General features: G+C 45.3%; 1 protein-coding gene across 1 annotated transcript; it reads left to right on the forward strand.

The window, feature by feature from the left end:
• Positions 1–1455: 1455 nt before the first annotated feature.
• On the forward strand, positions 1456–20529 carry ABHD17A (abhydrolase domain containing 17A). Its single transcript, XM_015810018.1, has 5 exons — positions 1456–1478; positions 7707–8255; positions 14779–14973; positions 16976–17155; positions 19403–20529. The coding sequence occupies exons 2-5, from the start codon at positions 7942–7944 to the stop codon at positions 19617–19619; spliced, it is 906 nt and encodes a 301-aa protein (XP_015665504.1). The 5' UTR covers positions 1456–1478; positions 7707–7941; the 3' UTR covers positions 19620–20529.
• Positions 20530–22259: the final 1730 nt, after the last annotated feature.

The following is a 22259-nucleotide window of genomic DNA, read 5'->3' on the forward strand; positions in this document are numbered from 1 at the left end:
TGGTCGCGTACCACCTGCCAGGTGCCAATGTACCACAGGTGGTACCCGTACCAGTCGTTGAAAAGCCCTGATCTAGGTAACTGAGGCTGGGTTCAACCCGCCCTGATTCAAGACTAATATCTTAATTACTCCATTTTCAGGATTTGTAGCCCATGCACTGAACTACAGAAGCTGCAGGACAGCTCAGAGGTGGGCTTGGATGGGGTTCGGCTGTGGCCCCTGATCACAGTCCTGCTTGATCCTAGTAATCTGGCAGTTGCTCCTTGGAGGACACATGCCTTTATACATGTAACAGCCTGGATGTAAATAGTGGATTAACTAAGCCATGATACTGAGTCTCAGGGGCAGAGACAACCTCCGTCTGAACTCGCTGTTTACAAACCGCGGTGGTTAGATCCCGCTAAGCCGAAACGCGACTGCTTGCAAGCATTTGAAGTCAAGACAGTTGGGGTTATTTTCTAAACCAGTGTTTCTTTTTTTTCCCCCTCAGCGCTTTCTTCTTCTTCTCTCTCAGGGCCCCTTCCCATTTTTTAAAAAATTACGGAGTGCCCCCCAAAAAGCTTTCGTTTGTATGGGCCACCTGCATCGACACTGACCAGATTAAACATTTAAATCAGGGGTAGTCAACCTTGGCTCTTTTATGACTCGTGGACTTCAACTCCCAGAATTCCTGAGCCAGCTAAGCTGGCTCAGGAATTCTGGGAATTGAAGTCCACGAGTCATAAAAGAGCCAAGGTTGACTACCCCTGATTTAAATGAACGCATTCGCTGCCACTGTTGCTTTTCACCATTATACGGTGGGATTTTAATACGGCGTTATTTTTCAACGCAAGCTGGCAAACCGTTTCGGTTTCGCGGACCCCCTCGAGGATCCTGGAAGATCCCTCCCCAAAGTCCTGGGGGACCCCCACAAGGATCCTGGGACCACCTTTTGAGAAACTCTGCCCTAAGCCACGGCTTTGCAGGCCGCTCGAACAGGGTCTCCGACGCCTTTTCCTCCTGGAAACTGTCCGACTGGCGCCCACGTTTAGCGCGGCTTGGGGAGCTCCCCTCGTCTCCCCTGGAGACCCTCCCCACCATTTCTGCCTCCTGAAAGCCCCACCCGGCCGGGTGTCGTCATTTCCAGCGCTGGCGTCGCGCTGTCACATCCGCCTCCCCGGGAGGAAGAGACGCCAGAGGGTGGGAGGCCCGGCGCAGCAGCGGCCGCTCGTTCCAACTTGCAGGCCCGACGCGTAATGCGGAGCGCAGGGGCGCCCGGTTGGAGCTCCCGAGCGGGAGCCGGGAAACAACAGAGCCGGGCCGGACGAGGGCTTGGCGGCTGAGCGCGGGGCTGCCCGCGGCCTCAGCAGAAGGGGGAACGGAGGACAGGCCACCTGCCGGCCGAAGGGAGAGACTCGCCAGCTGCCCTTCGCGGAGCCGCTGCGAGCCCAAGGCGACGGGGACCCCCGCTGGCGACGCGGAGCAGGGGGCAGGCGCGGGTGATTACGGGCGCGGAACGGGCGTCCCGGGGGGGGGGGAGAGCAGGCTCGGGATCCTCGCGGGGTTTGGGCTGGCTACCCTCCACGCTGGCCGAGGGAGAGTTTGGGGCGTCCGGGCGTGATCCGCGCCGCCTCTCCATCCCTGGAAAGGATCGAGCCTGGGGCGGCGGGCGGCGGCGGCGGCGGCTTCAACACTCAGCGAGCGTTTTTCTCCGGGATTCCGGACCGGTGCGGTAGTTTCTGACGTCTGGGGCTCGCTCGTGGGTTTGGGTCTCCTCCCTTTTGCAAGGGGAGGTGTGTTTCTCGGTTCTCCCGAGACGACGACGACCTCTTGCCTTTATTTACGCCAAAGAGGGGGGGGGGAGCCTTGCCGTGGCTGGCTGGGGAGCGGGCTTGCAGGGCTGCTCGGGAGCAGATCTCGGGGGTGCCCGGGTCCCCAAAGTGCCCCAGCTACCTCGCGTGTAGATGTTTGTGTGTAGTGACAGCTCCGATGATGTCATGTGCCGCTAAGACCTCCGTTCTCCGCACGCTCGTTTTGTCCGTTCCCTCGAGAATCTCTTGCTGTTAATCGGGACCGTTGGAGAGAATTTCGCTGGGATTTCCACAATTCCTGCCTGCCAAAATAGCGATCCCCCCACCCCTCGTGGGCTGGGCTCTGTTTCCACCCACGAGCAGTCCGTGAAAGCGTGCGGGATTTACTCCAGGGGTACTACTCGGCGAAAAAAAATCTCTCTCTCGATCGCTGTTAAAGGTAGGGCCTGACTTGACTGGGGATGGGTTTTGCTGTTTCTGCGTTGGCCCGCCCCATCCCGAGCCCTTTCAACACGTCTGAACTACAGTGCCCATGATCCCCAGCAAGAAGAGTTTGAGCTGTTGGGATAAAGTTAGGCATGCTTGGAAAGTGCCGAAGGGTGGAGGCCTGGTTGACGTTCTTATAGGTAAAAGTGATGCCGGATGGGGATAATGGGTAGGATAATGCAGTATGTATGAGGAGCTTTTGGAGTATGCAATTGAAGGGGTGGAGTAGGGGCTTTGTGTAGAGGGGGAGGAGCGTCAGTGAAAATATGTCCTTTTTGCTTTCCAATGACTAATGTGGCTTCAAACTGGAGTGCTGAGGGGGAGCTGTAGTATTCTGTTAATGATGTTATTCATGAGGCCACTGTGTATTGGTCTGACACAAGCAGTGTGAGGTTTGGATTGGCTTTGGAGCAGTGGTTCTCAACCTGTGGGTCGGGACCCCATTTGGTGTCGATCGACCATTTCACGGGGGTCGCCAAGCAAGGCTGTCTGCCATTTTTTTTGTCCGCCATTTTTTTTGTCTGCCATTTTTTCCCCTTTTCCGGCGGGTGCCTTACCTCCCTTGGGCTGGGCCAGCTGGTGGTTGGCCTGCTCCGTCTGTGCCGCTTGCCAGCTACGCCTCGGCCGGTGCAGGGGCGGAACCACGCATGCGCGGCGCTCCCGGGGAGGGAAAGTCCTCAACTTACGACCGGTTGGGTAGTCCTCAACTTACGACCGGTTTAGTCCTCGACTTACGACTGGTTGGGGTCGCGGCATTAAAAAGGTTGAGAACCACTGCTTTGGAGTCTCTGAGGCTCTGAAGCTGATGCGAGAGATGTGGGTAGATGCAGCCTTATCTTAAGCTACTATGGTTGTAGGTAGAAGCTTCACAATTCACAAACTCCTGCACAAATTCAGTTGTTGCTGTTGTTATTATTATTTTTTCAAAGCAAGCAGATTGGTAGTGTCCTCCTACTCCTTATTTTTTTTTAAAAAAAAAAAGACTTTGTGGATAGTTTTAGGTCAGTATTTCTCAACCATGGCCAGATTAATATTAGGTGGACTTCAACTCCCAGAATTCCCCAGCCAGCATGGCTGACTGGGGAATTCTGGGGGTTGAAGTCCACCCATTTTAATGTTACCAAGATTGAGAATGTTACCAAGACTAATGTTACCAAGGTGATCAGGAAGGGATGTATTGGATCTTGGAAGACTGCCTGGGTGAGGAACAGGTCCAGTTTCATTGTTCATAGGACTTGGGGGAGGGATATTCTGTGAATTGGTTGTACCCTCATCAAGGTTGCATAGACGTCTTTGGAGAGAATTGATGATCTGCTGCATGATGTCATCATGCAAATGTTTGTATGCTTATCATAGACATGATGTAAATTACATTATCTCTTCACTTGCAAGATATCTTGCCTGTGAGAGTAGAGTCATGCTGATAATAAACCTAGTAGCTGTAGCGTAAGATAGATTTTCTTTCTTCTTCACCAAAAAGTGAAGGAAGCCAAGAAAAACACTAGTGGTTTAAATATGAGCCAGCAGTGTGCTGCAGCTGCCAAAAAAGCCAACACAGTGCTAGGCTGCATTAACAGAGGGATAGAATCAAGATCACGTGAAGTGTTAATACCACTTTACAATGCCTTGGTAAGGCGATACTTGGAATCCCAAATCCAGTTTTGATCACCACAATGTAAAAAAGATGTTGAGACTCTAGAAAGAGTACAGAGAACAGCAACAAAGATTATTAGGGGACTGGAGGCTAAAACATATAAGGAACGGCTGCTGGAATTGGGTAGGTCTAATTTAATGAAGAGAAGGATGAGGGGGGACATCATAGCAGTGTTCCAGTATCTCGGGGCCTGCCACAAAGAAGAGGGAATCAAGCTATTCTCCAAAGCACCTGAAGGCAGGAAAAGAAGCAATGGAAGGAAACTAACCAAAGAGAGAAGCAACCTAGAACTAAGGAGAAACTTCCTGACAGTTAGAACAATCAACCAGTGGAACAACCTGTCTCCAGAAGCTGGGAATGCTCCAACACTGGAAGTTTTTAAGAAGAGACTGGACAGCCATTTGTCCGAAATAGTATAGGGTTTCCTGCCTGAGCAGGGGGTTGGACTAGATGACCTCCAAGGTCCTTTCCAACATTATCATTATTATTGTTGTTGTTGTTGTTATATGCTTGCATATAAATTTCAGATTAGAAGGCCAAAGTACTTGTTGCAACACTTGTGCTATCACCTTAAGCATTTTTCTGAATAAATCTTTATCAAACTCATAAGGGCTTGTTCCTTGACATATTTTTCCCCAGTCCTGATTAGAGAGTTCTGATGTGACCCCTGAGTCATGATTTTGACATCATTGTTTGTAATGGACATTGATGCATTGCTGTGATGATTCTATATTTATATCTTACTTTGCGGTCCAATAAGAACTCAAAAAAATTTCTCATGATAGAAAGGTGGAAAACTTCTCTGTATTGAATGGGGTGAAGACAAATGTTAATTATTCAGATTTATTATCAGTCTGGCATTGAACAGGAAGTTCAGCTGGATGTCTTGATGTCTATGGAGATTCATAATCATCCAGATCATGGTTGTTCCAAAGGTGCTTTTCTTCCAAAAGGCAACTGGACTTTCTTAGTTTTTTCTTTGAAAACATTTGCTTCTCATCCAAGAAGCCTCTTCAGTTAGAAAAAGCACCTTTGGGACAGCTGGATAGCTTTGATGGCCTTTTGCTAATTCTAAGACAAGTAACAGTAACATACCTTGGGTTATTATATGATGTTCGTGTGATTTGTCTCTGGTTGGATGGGTTCACATTTTCTATGAAACTTGCTTTGCTTCATAAAAAGCCGGCTGGGTGACTTTGGGCCAGTGACTCCCGTCTTAGCCCAAACCCGCCTCAGGGGTTGCTATTGTGGGGGAAAAATAAGGAGGAAGTTGCGTTGGATATGTTCGCTGCCTTGAGTTATTTATAAAAATAATAAAGGTGGGATATACAGTAAATATACTGGGATCATAAAAGCTTTAAACTTAAAACATTACACGAAAAGTAAACAATGAGGCATGAATGCTACCAGAACAAAGGTAGGTCTGTTAAACCTAGTTTAATCTAGATTTAATCAAGATTGGGAATTCCCTACCCCATAAATTCCTTCAAATTTAGATCCTAAGATGAAAATACAGTGTGTTCAATTTTGTTCTGTTCAGCTTTGTGTATACACACACACACATTTTCAGTGTAATCCTGTAAAATATACAACACAAGCAAGAACCAAAATAGAAAATAATAGAAAAGCAAACTGAAAAGGAAAAAAGAGAAAAACATACAATAATTGCCTTCTGCCCTTCTATCAAGTCATCGTCATATTAAATGTTTCCCTAACTTCTTCCTTTTATTTTAATCCCCAAATCTCATAATTCATTTTTTCTTCTTTCAGCAAAAAATCCATGCAAGGATTTCAGATGATGATGATGATGATGATGTTGGATAGGGCCCTTTGGAGATCTTCTAGTCCCACCCCCTGCTCAGGCAGGAAAACCTATACCATTTCAGACAAATGGTTGTCCAGTCTTTTCTTAAAAAGTCTTTTATTTTTTTTCTCCTGACCAAATTAATCAACTTTGGCACTTCTGCAAGTTCAGTTAATGTTGTGATCCAATCTTCTACCTTGTGTTATGATCAGCTTTTGTAGAAAAATTCCTTTTTCCTTTGTGATATTTCTATTCGCGGAAATTGCATGGATATGTTTATATCATTGTTTTGGTTATGCGTTCATATATGTGTGATGAATTATTGGCTGCAAATCAGGAATGAGCAAGCACTTGTACACGTTAACCCTCTCCTTGCTCTCTTGTTGTGTAGGATGATCAAATGTTTGAAAAGATTGTTAATGAGGCTGGTTTCTGTGTGAAATTTTATGGGTAGGCGTGTTTTAAAGGGCCAGTGAACAGTCTAGCATCCCAAGTCCCATGTTACTCCTACTGCTCTAAGCTGCTTTCTTAACATTGAATAAGAATCAGAAAGAATCTCAAGATCATATAGAACAGGGGTCCCAATTCCTTGGCCGCAGCCCTCTACCACGCGCAAAGCTCCATTTGTGTGAGTGGCGGGTGCTTTCGCTCGTGTGCAAATGGAGATGCATGTGCTCACGCGTGCGCCTGCCACTCACACGGGACCATCCCCTTCCCCCCCCCCACGGTCCGCCAAGCCAGAAAGATTGGGGACTGCTGATATAGAACAGCTCTGAACTTAACTTAGAAGGAACTAGGACAGGGGTCTTCAACCTTGACAACTTTAAGACTTGTGGACTTCAGCTCTCAGAATTTCTCAGCCAGCATAACTGGCTGAGGAATTCTGAGAGCTGAAGTCCACAAGTCTTAAAGTTGTCAAGGTTGAAGACCCCTGAACTAGGAGACCACAGATGATATCAGTAGATGGAGTATGGTTGAAATTTTATTTGTTGTTGTTCAGTCGTTAAGATGTTCTCTTCGAAACCCCATGGACCACAGCACGCCAGGCTCCCTTGTCTTCCACTGTCTCCCAGAGTTTGCCCAAATTCAACATCATTGCGTTGATGACACCATCTAACCATCTCATCCTCTGCCATCCCCTTCTCCTTTTTGCCTTCCATCTTTCCCAACATCAGGGTCTTTTCCAATGAATCCTCTCTTCTCATTTGGTGTCCAGAGTATTTGGGTTTCAGCTTCAGTATCTCTCCTTCCGAAGAATGGTCAGGGTTGATTTCCTTTAGAAAATTGTATGTTTTTTCCCCCGGAGGATAATTAAAGCTTGGAGCGGAAGTAGAAGGCAAACAACTGTCATATCTTTCATAAAGGGTCCAAAACCCTAAAATCATACCATTGAAACATGACACCTGAATTTTGCTGGACTAATCTTGGGGATGCTGTGACAACTAGCTTGGCTTCCACAGCGTATTTGATAACACTAGACTAGATCTCTGTTTCCCAAATTTAACTATTTTAAGATGTGTGGACTTCAACTCCAGAATATCTCAGCCAGCAACGCATCTTAAAAAGGTCCACACATCTTTAAAAAGGGCTAAGGTTGGGAAATACAGGTAGTCCTCAACTTACAATGTGAGCCCAAAATTTCCACTGCTAAGCAAGACAGTGAGTTTTGTCCCATTTTACAACCTTTCTTGCCACGGTTGTTAAGTGAATCATTGCAGTTGTTAAGTTACTAACACGGATGTTAAGTGAGTCTGGCTTCCCCTTTGACTTGGTTTGTCAGAAGTTCACAACAAATTATCACATGACCCTGGGACACTGCAACCATCATAAATATATAGAGTCGCCTCCAGGTGAAATGGGCGGCATATAAGAAGATCCATAAGAATCCATAAATTACGACCATTCCCGTTGCTTTTATTGGATCTCCTTCATGGGGAAAAAAAATAATTTCCTCTCTTGTTTTGTTTTTTAGGATTCTGTGCAACAAAACTCATGTGCAGAGAGAGACTTCAAGATTCTCTATGTTGGAATGCAGGACCCCCCAGTTATGGCTGTTCTGAGCGGACATGTGCTAAAGACTCCCTGCATTTCACTGGAGGCTGAAATATTTTCGTAACTGGTTGGATTGCCCTGCTTGTGGGACTCCTGCTTTTCCCTGAAAATTACCCTATACCCCATAGTCCCTCTCCTTGATCCCACCCGCGGCCATGAATGGGCTGACGGTTACTGAACTCTGCTGTCTTTTCTGCTGCCCACCTTGCCCTAGTCGGATAGCTGCCAAGCTGGCCTTCCTACCTCCAGACCCCACCTATTCAATTGTCCCGGAACCAGATCCTGCGGGCAGCACCAGCAACGCCTCCTCCCGGAGTGGCACCATGGCTCGCTGGAAGCTTCATTTGACGGACCGGGCTGATTTCCAGTATACCCAACGAGAACTGGACACCGTTGAGGTGTTCCTTACCAAAAGCAGCCGAGGGAACCGAGTGAGTTGCATGTATGTCCGCTGCGTACCTGGCGCCAGGTGAGCAAATTTGAAAAGAGGAGTGGCAGTAGCCATGCGGTGTCTGGGACATTGGGTTTACAGGTAGTCCTTGACTTACAACCATTTGTTTACTGACCGTTGGAACTTACAACGGCACTGAAAAAAGTGACTTATGACCAGTGGTCAAACTGTTGCAGCATTCCTGTGGCCACATGATCAAAACTCGACACTTGGCAACTGGCATGTATTTATCACTTTGCAATGTCCCCGGGTCCTGTGAACTCCTTTGGCCACCTTCTGACAAAATCAATGGTGATGTCAGATTCACTTATTATTGTTATTATTTTTAAAATGGTAATGATTCACTTAACAACTGTGACAAGAAAGGTTGTACAATGCGGCAAATCTCATTTAATAACCATCTTGCTTAGCAATGGAAATTTGGGGCTCAGCTGTGCTTGTAAGTCAAGGACTACCTGTATAACTGTGCAAGTCAGAATAACAGAGTTGGAAGGGACCTTGGAGATCTTCTAGTCCAACCCCTTGCTCAAGCAGGAGATCCTACACCAGGAGTAGGCAACTTTGGCTCTTTTATGACTCGTGGACTTCAACTCCCAGAATTCCTGAGCCAGCCATGCTGAGGGGAAAGGGAGAGGTTTCCAAGCTGAGCCATGCTGGCTCAGGAATTCTGGGAGTTGAAGTCCACGAGTCATAAAAGAGCCAAGGTTGCCTATCACTGTCCTATACCATTTCAGACATATTGTTGTCCAATCTCTTAGAAACTCCCAGTGTTGGAGCATCCACAATTTCTGGAAGCAAGTCTTTCCACTGATTAATTGTTCTGTCAGGAATTTTCTCCTTAGTTCTAGGTTGCTTCTATCTTTGGTTAGTTTCCATCCATTGCTTCTTGTCCTGCCTTCAGGTGCTTTGGAGAATAGCTTGACTCCCTCTTCTTTGTGGCAACTCCTAAGATATTGGAACACTGCTATTATATCACCCCTAGTCTTTCTTTACATTAAACTAGACATACCCAATTCCTGCAACTGTTCTAAATATGTTTTAGCTTCCAGTCCCCTGATCATCTCTGTACTCTTTCTAGAGGCTCAACAAGTCCTTGTTAGAGGTGGTGCTGGTAAATGTGAATTTGCTGGGATTCCATCTCAGTTTCCAAAGCAGTTCGCACGGAATTGTGGGACGCCCGGCATTCTTTTGCTCGGCTGATGGCAGTTCTTCTCTTTTTGAAGAAACACACTAGCAAAGCCCTCTGTTGAGACAACAGTTTGAACCAGTGATCATTGTTGGCCATGTTTGGGGGAGTGGGGGGGAAGACTGTATCGACTAAGCATGGTTAAACAACAAAGTTAAGAACATCAGCCTTGCTCAAAGCTGCTTAATTGAGTTAATCTGGGGGCTGTCATTTGGTGTATAAATTCTTGCTATGTTGCAGGTGCCTCCGGATAATCATAAGCCTGGAATTGAAAGGAGCTTGTGACCTCTTCTCCCTCCCACCTCTTTTTTTTTTTTAAATAGGGGTTGCTCAGACAACTGGAAAGCTCAAGGGGATTGGACCCCAGCCTTTGTAATCTGTTTCCATGACAATGTAAAAAAAAAACTTCATAGGTGCAGGAATTAAGCCCCTTGAGAGCTTAACATGTCAGGTTTAATTTTGCCGAAAAGAGTCCCAGTGTTTATTCCGTGCGGTGAAAATTATCAAATAAAGTTTAATTAAATCAGATTGGGGCCTGGCTGGTGGGGGTCACCAGGGCCAGTTCTCAAGGGAATCGAGCACGGGTGACGTACTTGGAACATGTGAGCTGCAAGTGGGAAGTTTTACCTTCGGCCTCAAACTTTTGCAGCCATGTTTTCCTTCCCATTTATGACTGTGTACAGGTAGTCCTCGACTTACAGCTGTTTGTTTAGTGACAATTCAGAGTTGCAATGGCACTGAAAAAGTGACCTATTACCCGTTCTCACATAACTGTTGCAGTATCCCATGATCAAAATTCCGATGCTTGGCAACTGGCATGTATTTACAATCGTTGCAGCATCCCGGGGTCATGTGATCACCGTTTGTGACCTTTAGAAGCCAGCTTCTAAAAAGAGACTCCATGAGGAAAACCAGATTCACTTAACAACCACATGATTCACTTAACAGCTGCAGAGTTTCACTTAACAATTGTGGCAAAAAAGGTCATGAAATGGGGCACAACTCAATAGCTCTTCTTGCTTAGCAACAGAAATGTTGGGCTCAGTTGTGATCATAAGTCAGGGACCACCTGTACAGGCTCCTTTGCAGATTTACCTAAAGGTAAATTTTACTGACTTGAGGGGGAGGGTGTTTCTAAGTAAGCAAAACCAGAACCGAACTGGAAAAGAGAGTCTGAATAGTTTGGCCACAGTAATTGGAAGATAAATGTGTATTTAAAAGTTACTATATTTGCTGTTCTCTGGGCATTGTGAAATGCGAAGAACGAAACATGGGATAATAAAACCAAGAACAATCAGCAGCATCCTGATCAAGGATTATGATACTAATAAATAATAATTCCCAGGTCTTTGGGAAGGACTTGCTAGATAGATTAAAATGCCAAATCCATTCTGGCTAACTGTGAGACAAACCAAAATAATAAATATATGCTGAGGATGGGAAAAAACCACCATAAACCGAACACCTGAACGTGTAATATAAAGTTTCTAAAAGCACTACAAATGATTTTAGAAATGGAAAGAATAACATGGCCTTTAACCAGGCATCCTAGAGCTCAAAATTGCGAGGGTTTTGTTTAGCAACTGTAACTGTAATCGACCATAAGAAAGGCTGAACGCCAAAGAATTGAGGCCTTTGAACTATGGTGCTGGAGAAGACTCCTGTGAGTCCCTTGGACTGCAAGGCGATCAAACCGGTCAGTCCTAGAGGAGATCAGCCCTGACTGCTCTTTAGAAGGCCAGATCCTGAAGTTGAAACTCAAATACTTTGGCCACCTAATGAGAAGGAAGGACTCACTGGAGAAGAGCCTGATGGTGGGAAAGATGGAGGGCAATAGAAGAAGGGGACGACAGAGAATGAGGTGGCTGGATGGAGTCACTGAAGCAGTAGGCGTGAGCTTAAATGGACCCCAGAAGATGGTAGAGGACAGGAAGGACATGGGGTCACAATGGGTCGGACATGACTTCGCAACTAACAACAACAACAACTTTAAATCAGAGCAAACAGACAATATCCTCAAAAGTAGCAACTTCTCTTTCCAAATAGGATATCTGTGTTGAGGTTGTCTCCATGTGGTTAAGTTGAAATGAGACTTAATAAATGTAGGCGATTCTGTCCTGGGTGGCCTTTCCTTTCCCCATGCTGGCTGAGGAATTCTGGGACGTGAAGTCCACTCATCTTAAACTTGCCAAATTTGATACACACAACCCTTAAAAGGTGTTCAAGAGGAACCCTTCTTGCAAACTCTTCAAGGGCTGAGGCCTTGAGTCTTGGGACACAATTGTTGAACAACCATAAAAAGATCATTTGCCAGAAAATCAAGGCATCTCTTCAGCCACTGGGGCCACCTGGTTAGGCTGGAGAAGTTAGTTGAGGCCTGGACATGGGGTGGGAGCAGCAAGGAGAAGAAGTCCTGGAGCAGCTAGATCAGAGCATTTAGACCAGTTCTTTCCTTAGTTTGACAGATGTGGTTGTGGATAAGGGCGTTCCCTGGTCACTGTTTCCGGTCTTCTTTGTATGGGAATCTGTCTCTGTTCTCCATTGTTGATACAGTAAATCAACCGTCCAGCCGTAAATCCTTAAAAATGAAAAAAAAACAAAAAACCCTCCACTTTTCATGTCCAAAACAGCTGACTGTTACTCTTTAAACCCATTTTACCCTATTATTCCTAGGAACCCTGTTAGATAGATCAGATTTGGGTATCTTTGGGATTTTACACATTGAAATAATTCAATCTGTAAAAAAATTCAAAGTTCACATTGTGTGCCAAATGATTGTGCAAATGCCAAGAGAAATATTTTCCTTCTTTAGGTGGCCTTAATTAATTTTGTCCGTTCCTCCCCATTATGTAGAACAGAGTTAGGGTGATCCTATTTTCCTGGGGAAAAATGAAGGATAAACTTGAAAAGAGGGGCAAATCTGAAAGAGTTTAACAAAACAATATTCATAAATGGTTGTTTATGTTTGTAACTTTGCTTTACAAAGGAAACTTCAAGAGCAAAAGTGAGAAAAACTTTACAAAAGCACATATTCTAAGAAAATTATCTAAAATTGAACAGCATGTGCAAATTTATATTAAAAGGACCGTTCAGTTCCCATACTTTTCACATTAATGTGAACGACTATGGATTAAATAGAGCCATTTGTATGGTAAATGTTAAATGACTCAAATAAAGGACAAAAGTGAGTGCTTGAAAAAGAAATACATCCAAAAGTCAGCTTTCCGAAATTAAAAAAAAAACACCCTGTTCTTTATAGTAAAGAATGGACGATCGCTGTCGTGATAGTAAATTTGAGAGAAGAAAACTCTTGCTAGTATTTCTCCCTGTAATAGAAAATGTGGGGAAATGGTGATGACAGTATTTATTTTATAGACATTGGTAGGATCTGTAGGAATTCTGATACTTTAGTCTCCATCTTTTACGTAAGGAGTAGAAACAGCAATAAATCTCAAAATGACCCAAAAACTGAGTTACGTAAAACTGCCAGTGAAGGTGAAAATGTCATAATTAAGACTGCAGCCGTCCGTTTGTAATAAATTTGTGAGGCCAAACTTCTCTGTAACAATTCTTTAGATTTCTGCAGAAAGGGAGAATTGTGCCGGTGTTTTAAATACTGGGTAAGTGTTTGAAAATGGCACCCCTGAGCTGCTAAAGGTGGTCTGGGGCCCAGGGGTAGGCAACCTTGGCTCTTTTATGACTCATGGACTTCAACTCCCAGAGTTCCTGAGCCAGCCACGCTGAGGGGAAAGGGAGAGGTTTCCAAGCTGAGCCATGCTGGCTCAGGAATTCTGGGAGTTGAAGTCCACGAGTCATAAAAGAGCCAAGGTTACCTACCTCTGGTCTGGGCTATGCTGTTGTTTCATCTGGTTCCTTATGGGAGTGGCTGGCAATGCAGACAGTCCTTGGCTTACGACCACAATTTCCGTTGCTAAGCAAAATGGTTGTTAATTGAGTTGTGCTCGTTTCTATTATCTTTCTCTTTTTTTTGGCCCTGGTTGTTATGCAAAGCACTGCGGTTCTTATGTGAATCACGTGGTCGTTAAGTAAATCAAGCTTCCGCCATTGACTTTGCTCGTCGGAAGCCGTCTGGGAAGGTTTGCAAATGGCGACCACATGACACCATGAGTGTCTGAAACCACCCCGTGCCCGTTTCCAAGTGATCAGATTTTTGATCCCATGACGGTGGAGATGCAACAGGCATAAATGCAAGGACCGGTCATAAGTTCGTTATAAATGGTTCAAATGGTTACTAAACGAATAGTTGTAAGTTGTAAGGACTACCTGTGCTAGTGTTTGTACAGAGGTGGGTTACAGGAAAAACAAGTGCAACACAGCATAATCCATTCTTCCTCTGTGTGGTTCGAAAAGACGCATCTTGCTCTGGCCTCAGAAGCGGCCACCTCATTATGTTGTGAGGTGTACACCTTTTTTTACAAGCATAGACAGTCGTATTTAAGCATATTTCACACATACCCTAAACCAGGAATCTTCAAACTTGGCCCTTTTATGACTTGTGGACTTCAACTCCCAGAATTCCTCAGCCAGGCATACGTGCCTGGCTGAGGAATTCTGGGAGTTGAAGTCCATAAGTCATAAAAAGGCCAAGTTTGAAGACCCCTGCCCCTAAATCTTTGTATGAAAGAGGCCTAATGTAATGAGCCTTGATCCACGGCAAAATGAGATGGTAGGGACTTACGAAGGAAGGAGGCCGAACCAACTCTGAAAATAGCGGAGCCGTTTAAAACTTCATTCTCACGTTAGCAAATGTAAACACGGTATTAAATAAGAGTTTCCAGTTCTTATTTAATGAGGAGAAGAGATCTTCACCAACCTCTTCTCCTCCTCCACCCCCACTGTGCTATTTTCTACTTGCAGAGAGGGGGTGAGGACACATTTTCCGTTAAGCGAGACATTTGTTAAATGAGTTTTTGCACGTTTTTACGATCGATCTTGCCCCATTTGTTACGTGAATTATTGCAGTTGATAAGTTAGTAACCTGGTTGTTAAATGAACCTGACTTTCCAGATTCTTTGCTTGTCAGAAAAGATGGCTCACACGACCTTGGGACACAGCAGCAGTCATAAATATGAACTAGTTGCCAAGCACCTGAATTTTGATCACGGGGAAGTTGCTGAGGTCGTAACTCTGAAAACCGGTCATAAGTCACTTTTTTAATTGCCATTGTAACTTTGAATGGTTACTAAATGAACTGTTGTAAGTCAAGGACTGTCTGTGTTCTGAAGTGGTACACTCTGTCCTGCAAAAAAAAAAGTAGGCCTTTACCACCCTGGTTGCACCTGAGGATCAGGTGTGATCCCCCTGCTTCTTTCTGAGCCCTTCCTTCTCCTCCAGGTTCACCGTTCTGTTCTCGCATGGCAACGCTGTGGATTTGGGCCAGATGTGTAGCTTCTACATCAGCCTGGGCACCCGGATTAGCTGCAACATCTTCTCTTATGACTACTCGGGCTACGGTGCCAGCACAGGAAAACCTTCAGAAAAGAACCTCTATGCTGATGTCGACGCAGCCTGGCAGGCCTTACGCACACGGTGAGTCTCCAGGAAGAACACCACCAGCCTTTTGCTGTTGTTGTTGTTGCTGTTGTTTCAAAAGCTCCAGGGTGGTTCATAACAGTGTCAGGATTGATCAGTCCATCAGTTTCCAGCAAGGGCGCTCAGAGGCCTCTTCCTTAAATGTTTTCTCAGAAATCGGATACTTCCTAAATAGCGATTCCATTCTTAGTTTTCGAGGCCAAGAAAGATGGGTAGATATACTAAGCCATAAATAGACAAACGAAAGAAGAGCTGTACTTGTTCATTGCCTGTCTTAGCGCCCAAATTAGGGCCCGGATCGGCCAGTGTGACTGTGGACACCTGTTTTGGTGCCCACCATGTTTCTTGTCTCATCTGAGTTGTTGTTTTTTAAACTTTTTTTAAAAAAAGCAAAAATGAGAAGTCAACAGTGCTGTTAAGGGAGCAGCAGCCTCTGGTACTATACTGGCTGCTTAAAGTCCTGAAATATCTTCAGAAGCATGTAGTGCAGGGGTGTCAAACTCAATTTCAGCATTGCGGTTGCCCTCAGGGGGCCGGGTGGGTGCGGCCTACTGGGTGGGCGTGGATGGAGTGGGTGTGGCCTACTGGGTGGGCATGGCCAGCTCTACATCGTTCGCGTCAAGGGTTCCTGTGGGGGCCTGGGCAAGAGTGGGACAGATCTGAGGGTCTCTGGCAGAAGGGGGTGGGACCGGGGCAAGCGCCAAGGCATGGTCCATTTCTTCATTCCTCACAAAGGGTGACACCTCCCCAGCATGCACCCAGGGTGCGGGGCCGACACAGCAGGGGCTGGTTCCTCGCTGTTTCTAGACGGCTTTGTGGAGCTAAGACAGAATGCGTTTCAGCATAGATGGCCACCACAAAATTGTACATTGGCTCCCGGCCGGCCTGGGCCAGGGCCAAGGCAGAGGGGGCCGTTCCCTCACTGTCCAGGATGGCTTCACAGGCCACATGAAACCACTTTGCGGGCCGCATCCGGCCCCCGGGCCTTGTGTTTGACATGTCTGATGTAGTGGTATGTGGGAATGACCTTGAGAGATTGGGTTTAGAGATGCTACTTAGGGAATAATTAGATAAGAGACAGCTTACCCTGCAGCTGGATAGAGGGCAAGACAAGAGAAGGGACTCTTGGGGTGTAAAGGAGATGGTGGGAGAACTGTATTTTTACACCTGCAAAGGTCTGCTATTGTAGCTTTACAATAAAATAGAATTAGCTCCTCTGGCTATGTTTCCTGTCTGGTCTACCTGGTAAGGCTGAAAATTTGGTCGGACCCTTGGTGCTCTCTAAGCTTGGTTATTTTTTTCCAGATGTTTCATTACCAAACTAGGTAACATCACCAGTGCTAGTAGAGCTAGCAGCTACTAACACTGGTGATGCTACCTAGTTTGGTAATGAAATATCTGCAAGAAAACAACCAAGCTCAGAAAGCACCAAGGATCCCGTGGTTCAGCCCTGGGCTACAAATATTCTCTTCTATCAATTCTATCTTTTCTTACAAAATAATTGGCAGCTGTTGCCTCATGCTGGGTTTTGAAAATGTGCCCACCTACCCAGAGAAGGACAGAATTAAGCAAGAGGAAGCAAACCGTTTTGGGGGCCAGGGAGAGAGAGGGGCACAGGAGTAGCGGGGAAGAGGAAAATAAATGTTTTGCATGGTTCAGCCTGCCTACCCTTCCACCACTTTAGAACTGAGTGAGACTGCTAGGTGCCTTCGGGCAGCTCATCAATAGGAGACACAGACAAAGTGGGCTGCCCTGTTCATTCCAGCATCTATTTGGGGCTGGATTGCCTTCAGGTGAGGATGTCCCTTCCCTTAGTCATGACAAGTAGCCCCAAATAGCATCAGCTGTCAAGTTCTACTTGGAAATCACATTTTTACACCTGTAGAGAGCAAATTCCATCCCTTGTACAAACTACTTCTTCAAGCAGTACATAAGGCACATAAAAGATGTAATTTACCTTGCGACGGCACCTCTGCGGTTTCTTTTCCTCTCTCTACAGATACGGGATCAGCCCCGAGAACATCATCCTCTATGGGCAAAGCATTGGGACGGTGCCCACAGTGGACCTGGCCTCCCGCTATGAGTGTGCAGCTGTTATCTTACATTCACCTTTAACATCGGGCATGCGTGTGGCCTTCCCAGAAACCAAAAAGACCTACTGCTTTGATGCTTTCCCAAAGTAAGTCCTTGAGGAAGCAAGAACGTGGGTGTGGAGCTCAGCCAAGGAAGGCAGATGTACAATTAAAATTTACTGTTGAAGTCTGCTGGATTTATAGTTAGAACAATTAACCAGTGGAACAACCTGCCTCCAGAAGCTGTGAATGCTCCAACACTGGAAGTTTTTAAGAAGAGACTGGACAGCCATTTGTCTGAAATGGTATAGGGTTTCTTGCCTGAGCAGGGGGTCCAAGGTCCCTTCCAACTTTATTACTACTACTACTACTACTACTACTACTACTACTATTATTATTATTATTATTATTATTACTATTATTATTATTATTATTATTATTATTATTATTATTATTATTATTTTATGTCAGCACCCCTCCCCCCAAATCTTTTAATTTCTTTTTCAGAAGCATGATTATTGACAAGTCTATCCTGCCAGTGCAACTCCCAAAAACTTTTCAGTGAGAGTTTCCTACGTATCGATCAGGGATCACCAAACACGGCAACTTTAAGACTTGTGGACTTCAATTCCCAGCAGGCTTCAGCCAGCTTGAAATTCTGGAAGTTGAAACCCACACATCTTAAAGTTGTCAAGTTTGGAGACACCTGGTATAGAGGCTACTCAGTTTGCATTTAGTTACAAATAGAAGTAGTAACTCAGTATTTGCTTCGTTTATTTCCAATTTGATTCACTATACAGTACAGGTAATGCTCAACTTACAAATCACAACTGGAAGCAGAACTTGTGTTGTTAGCCAAGATGGTTGTTAAGTGAGTCATGCCCAATTTTATGACCTTTTTTGCCATCGTTGTTAAGCAAATCACTACAGTTGTTAAGGGAATCAAGTCATTAAGCAAAGTTCACAAATGGCAGTCACAAGACTCAGGGATGCTGCAACCTGTCTAAATCAGGGGTCTTCAGACTTGGCCCTTTTATGATTTGTGGACGTCAACTCCCAGAACTCCTCAGCCAGCGTGCTTGGCTGAGGAATTCTGGGAGTTGAAGTCCACAAGTCATAAAAGAGCCAAGTTTGAAGACCCCTGGTCTAAATACATGACAGTTGCCAAGTAGCTGAATTTTGATCATGTGACTTTAGGGATCCTGTGATAAGTTAGAAGACCGGTCATAAGTCACCATTTTCAATGCTGTACTCCAGGGGTCCCCAACCTTGGCAACTTTAAGACCTGTGGACTTCAACTCCCAGAATTCCCCAGCCAGCATGGGGCTGGCTGGGGAATTCTGGGAGTTGAAGTCCACAGGTCTTAAAGTTGCCAAGGTTGGGGACCCCTGCTGTAGTCACTAAATGAATGGATGTAAGCTGAGGACTACGTTCACGTTCAAAGCACATTGCTCACTGTAATTCAGAAAGAACTCCATTAGAGGGACTTGTGGTCATTTGCAGAGCTAATCTCTTCCCTGGCCATCAGGAATATTATGTAACCCGATTTTTCTCCTGACAAAAGAGGCCTATTTCGTGCTTAAGCAAGAGGCTGTAGCTCACCGACAGAGCGCTGATTCTGTGTCAAAAGGGCACACACATTTTCAGTACGAAAGTATCTTAGGTCTTAGACCGTAATGACATGAGTTACCCCCCTTGAGTACCACAGCAGACTTTGTGGGTCCTAATGAGGACTGCATCATTTTGGAATTTGCTGCTTTTTTTTTTTGTTAAGCAGAGAAATAGAGGTTTTGAGCTTTTGCATAAGCTGTTCATTTTGCCTCTGAACATTCCCCAAACCTTAAATCAACCCCAAGTAAGTTCGTTTTAATTAAAAAGGCTGACATTGCGCATCTTTCTGAAAACCCCGTGATATTAGTAATCTCTGATTTCAGCCATTTAATTTTGTTTTGATATTTTAATTTGGGTTGTCTGTAAATTCCAAGGAAGGATGGTGGACCTTGCTGCTGTTGGAATTTACAACATTTAAGCTACTGATCTACCTCTTGCTCAGTGAGTAAAGCACACAGAACTGTCCAGCTCCTCTTTCAGGATAATGCTGCAGGGCAGACTCCACCTTCCCCCTGGAGAAGAGAGGCTCTGTTTGATTTTAACCCTTTTAACCGCAGTGTTTCCCAATCTCGGCCACTTTGAGACGTGTGGACTTCAACTCCCAGAATTCCCCAGCCCATATATATATATATATATGGGCTGGGGAATTGTGGGAGTTGAAGTCCACACGTCTCAAAGTGGCCGAGATTGGGAAACACTGCAATAATCTACCCTCACTTTCTCTCTTCCTCTCTCTTCCGCAGTATAGACAAGGTGTCCCGCATCACTTCTCCCGTTCTGTTCATTCACGGCACCGAAGACGAGGTGATTGATTTCTCTCACGGCCTGGCCCTTTACGAGCGCTGCCCGAAGGCCGTGGAGCCCCTCTGGGTGGAAGGAGCTGGCCACAACGATATCGAACTCTACAGCCAGTACCTGGAGCGCTTACGCAAGTTCATCTCACAAGATCTGTCTGGTTAATGCAACTCCACCTGCTTGACCCTTCCAGTAAAGACCGCCCGCCTTGACTGGGCCTGGGGAAGCAGAGGAAGCATTCGTGGCTTTCGAAGGGGAAGGCCGCCGATGCTGCAAGCTCCACGTTCCCATCTGCAAAATGGGGAGTAGTTCTATCCATCCTCCCTCTATCGCAGTCTTAGCCTGCGCAGGGCTCTTGAGTCTCTCCTTCTGGTGGTTCTTCCCCATCGCCGAGGGCCCTTTCCAGCTGTTCTCATTTCCAGCTGCTGTCATGGCTGAAGATGGGCCTGACCATCACAGCAAGATGCCTGAGGACGAAGTCCCGAATTGCACCTCCTCGCGGGACTCCGAAGGACTCGAGCGTTGCAGACTATTCTAAAACATGAACATCTCCATCAGGGCTATCCTCTCTGTGGCCTCCATCCACCTTTTCACTTTCCTGTTTCAGATCCCGTTTTCTTAACACTCTGCGTGTGACCCACAGATAGCAATAAGCCATAGGCAGGGTGGGGCGGGAGGCAAAGCACCTTGCATGCTGGCCAAAAACGGCTTGCTTCAGTTTAGCTGTCCGGCCCATGGCAGCCCTTGAAGACAATTGAATTTCATTCAGATTTCCCCAGGGGTGGGGACGGAAAACAACCACCTGTAATTTTTCACCCGGAAGCCTGCCAAAGGACTATTTGTGGAATGCGGCAAGGCTGTTCTACGCGTCCCGGAATTTATCGGTGGTGGGGAGTCATTTGCCAGCTTCATCACAACTCCTAGATATTATTGTTTTAATCTTCCACACCCTGTCCCCTCCAGATGTTCCCAAGGAATGGATTACACTTTACTTAACTTTGGGTATTCAGGCAATGGGGAACGGGTTGGGTGGGAATTTGAGGGAAGAATTCTCCATCCATTCATTTTGAAAGAGGAATAAAAAAAAATGAAAGATCCACGTGTGTTTCCTGCTAAATGTTTGTGGGAGACTCGGATGGGATTGAATGAGTTGGAAGTTTGTGGAAGTGGGTAAGTCATGAAATAGACAGCCCGAGAATTCCAGTAATGGTACTTCATTTTTTAGGACAGTGTTTCTCGACCTTGGTGACTTTAAGATACATGGACTTCAACTTCAATTCTGGGAATTGAAGTCCATGCATCTTAAAGCCATCAAGGTTGAGAAACACTATTATAGGTTATAATAAGAGAATCTTGAATGTCTGACAGAGTTTCCTTCTGCTCCCTCTTATACCAAACAAAATTAAGTTGGGGCTATTTTAAGTTTCTTCAGTATATTTTTCCCGTTTCCCATGACTGAGTTGTCATTCTTCTTCTCCTTATAAAACCATACAGTATCTTCTTAATCTATCTGCCAAATAGGAACGATGGGTGTTGTAAGTCAATATCTGGAGGGCATCTGCTTGCTTTGAAGCTCTTAGTAAGAATTTCAGAAACAAAGATGTCATTATTAGCCGTGAGAGTCATAGAAGTCATACCAGCATGGAGCGAAGGCAGGGATGGACTCAGCCAAGGAAAGATTTATTTATTTTATTTGTATATATCCATCCCACCTTTATTATTATTTTTAAATAACTCAAGGTGGGGAAAATACCCAACACACCTTCCTCCTTTATTTTCCTCACAACAACCCTGTGAGGTGGGTTGGGCTGAGCGAGAGTGATTGGCCCAAAGTCACCCAGCTGCCTTTCACGGCTAAGGCAGGACTTGAACTCATGATCTTCCGCTTTCTAGCCTGGTGCCTTAAACACTAGACCAAACTGGCTCTTCAAATTGCTTTGATTGTCTATTAAATGTGTTCTTGATGTGCTTAAATCAGTCCATTAGGAACATGGCGAGCGAGTTCAACACGACAGACTTAGCCCATTTTAACAAAATTGGAGGCATCCATGATAAGGCAAATGATCAAATGAGCATCATGCTGTTGTGATAAGAATGCTACCATTCTGTACCTTTGTTGTGATGTCACACAATAGGGATGGAGTTTCTCATTCCGTAATTTTAATGAAATTGCCAAATTCTGCAGATGAATTTGAACACCACACAAACTGTTGTTGCATCGCATGCTATGAAGAAAGATTGCATAGTAGGGCATACATATAGTCCTTAATTTATGAGCACAATTGGGACCAGAACATCTGTTGTTAAGCAAGGCAGTCATTAAGTGAGGGGTGCTAGATTTTACAAGCTATTTTGCCACAGTTAAGTGAGTTACTGCAGTCATTAAGTGAATCTGGCAGTCGTTAGTAAATCCAGCTTTCCTCAGTGACTGCATGTCAGAAGTCAGCTGGGAAGATTGCAAGTGGTGATCACACAACCCTAGAATATTGCAACTTTCATAAATACAGTACAGGCTGGTTGCCAAGCCCTCAGATTTTGATCATGTGACCGCAGGGACGCTACAATTATGAGTGCGAGGACCTGTGTCGTAAATCACTTTTTTCAATGCCCCTGTAACTTTGAACGGTTTCTAAATTAATGTTTGTATGTTGAGCTCTACCTATAATTTTTGCACATCCAGCACCCAGTAAATTTCTACCTGACACTAATTTCTATATATGTTTAGGTTTAGGTTTAGGTTTAGGTTTTATTCAATTTATACCCCGCCCTTCTCCTAGCGGACTCAGGGCGGCTTACAGCAAGTTA

This window comes from Protobothrops mucrosquamatus, unplaced genomic scaffold (genome assembly GCF_001527695.2).
Source record: "Protobothrops mucrosquamatus isolate PMUCROS unplaced genomic scaffold, P.Mucros_1.0 scaffold6, whole genome shotgun sequence".
Lineage (NCBI taxonomy): Eukaryota > Metazoa > Chordata > Lepidosauria > Squamata > Viperidae > Protobothrops > Protobothrops mucrosquamatus.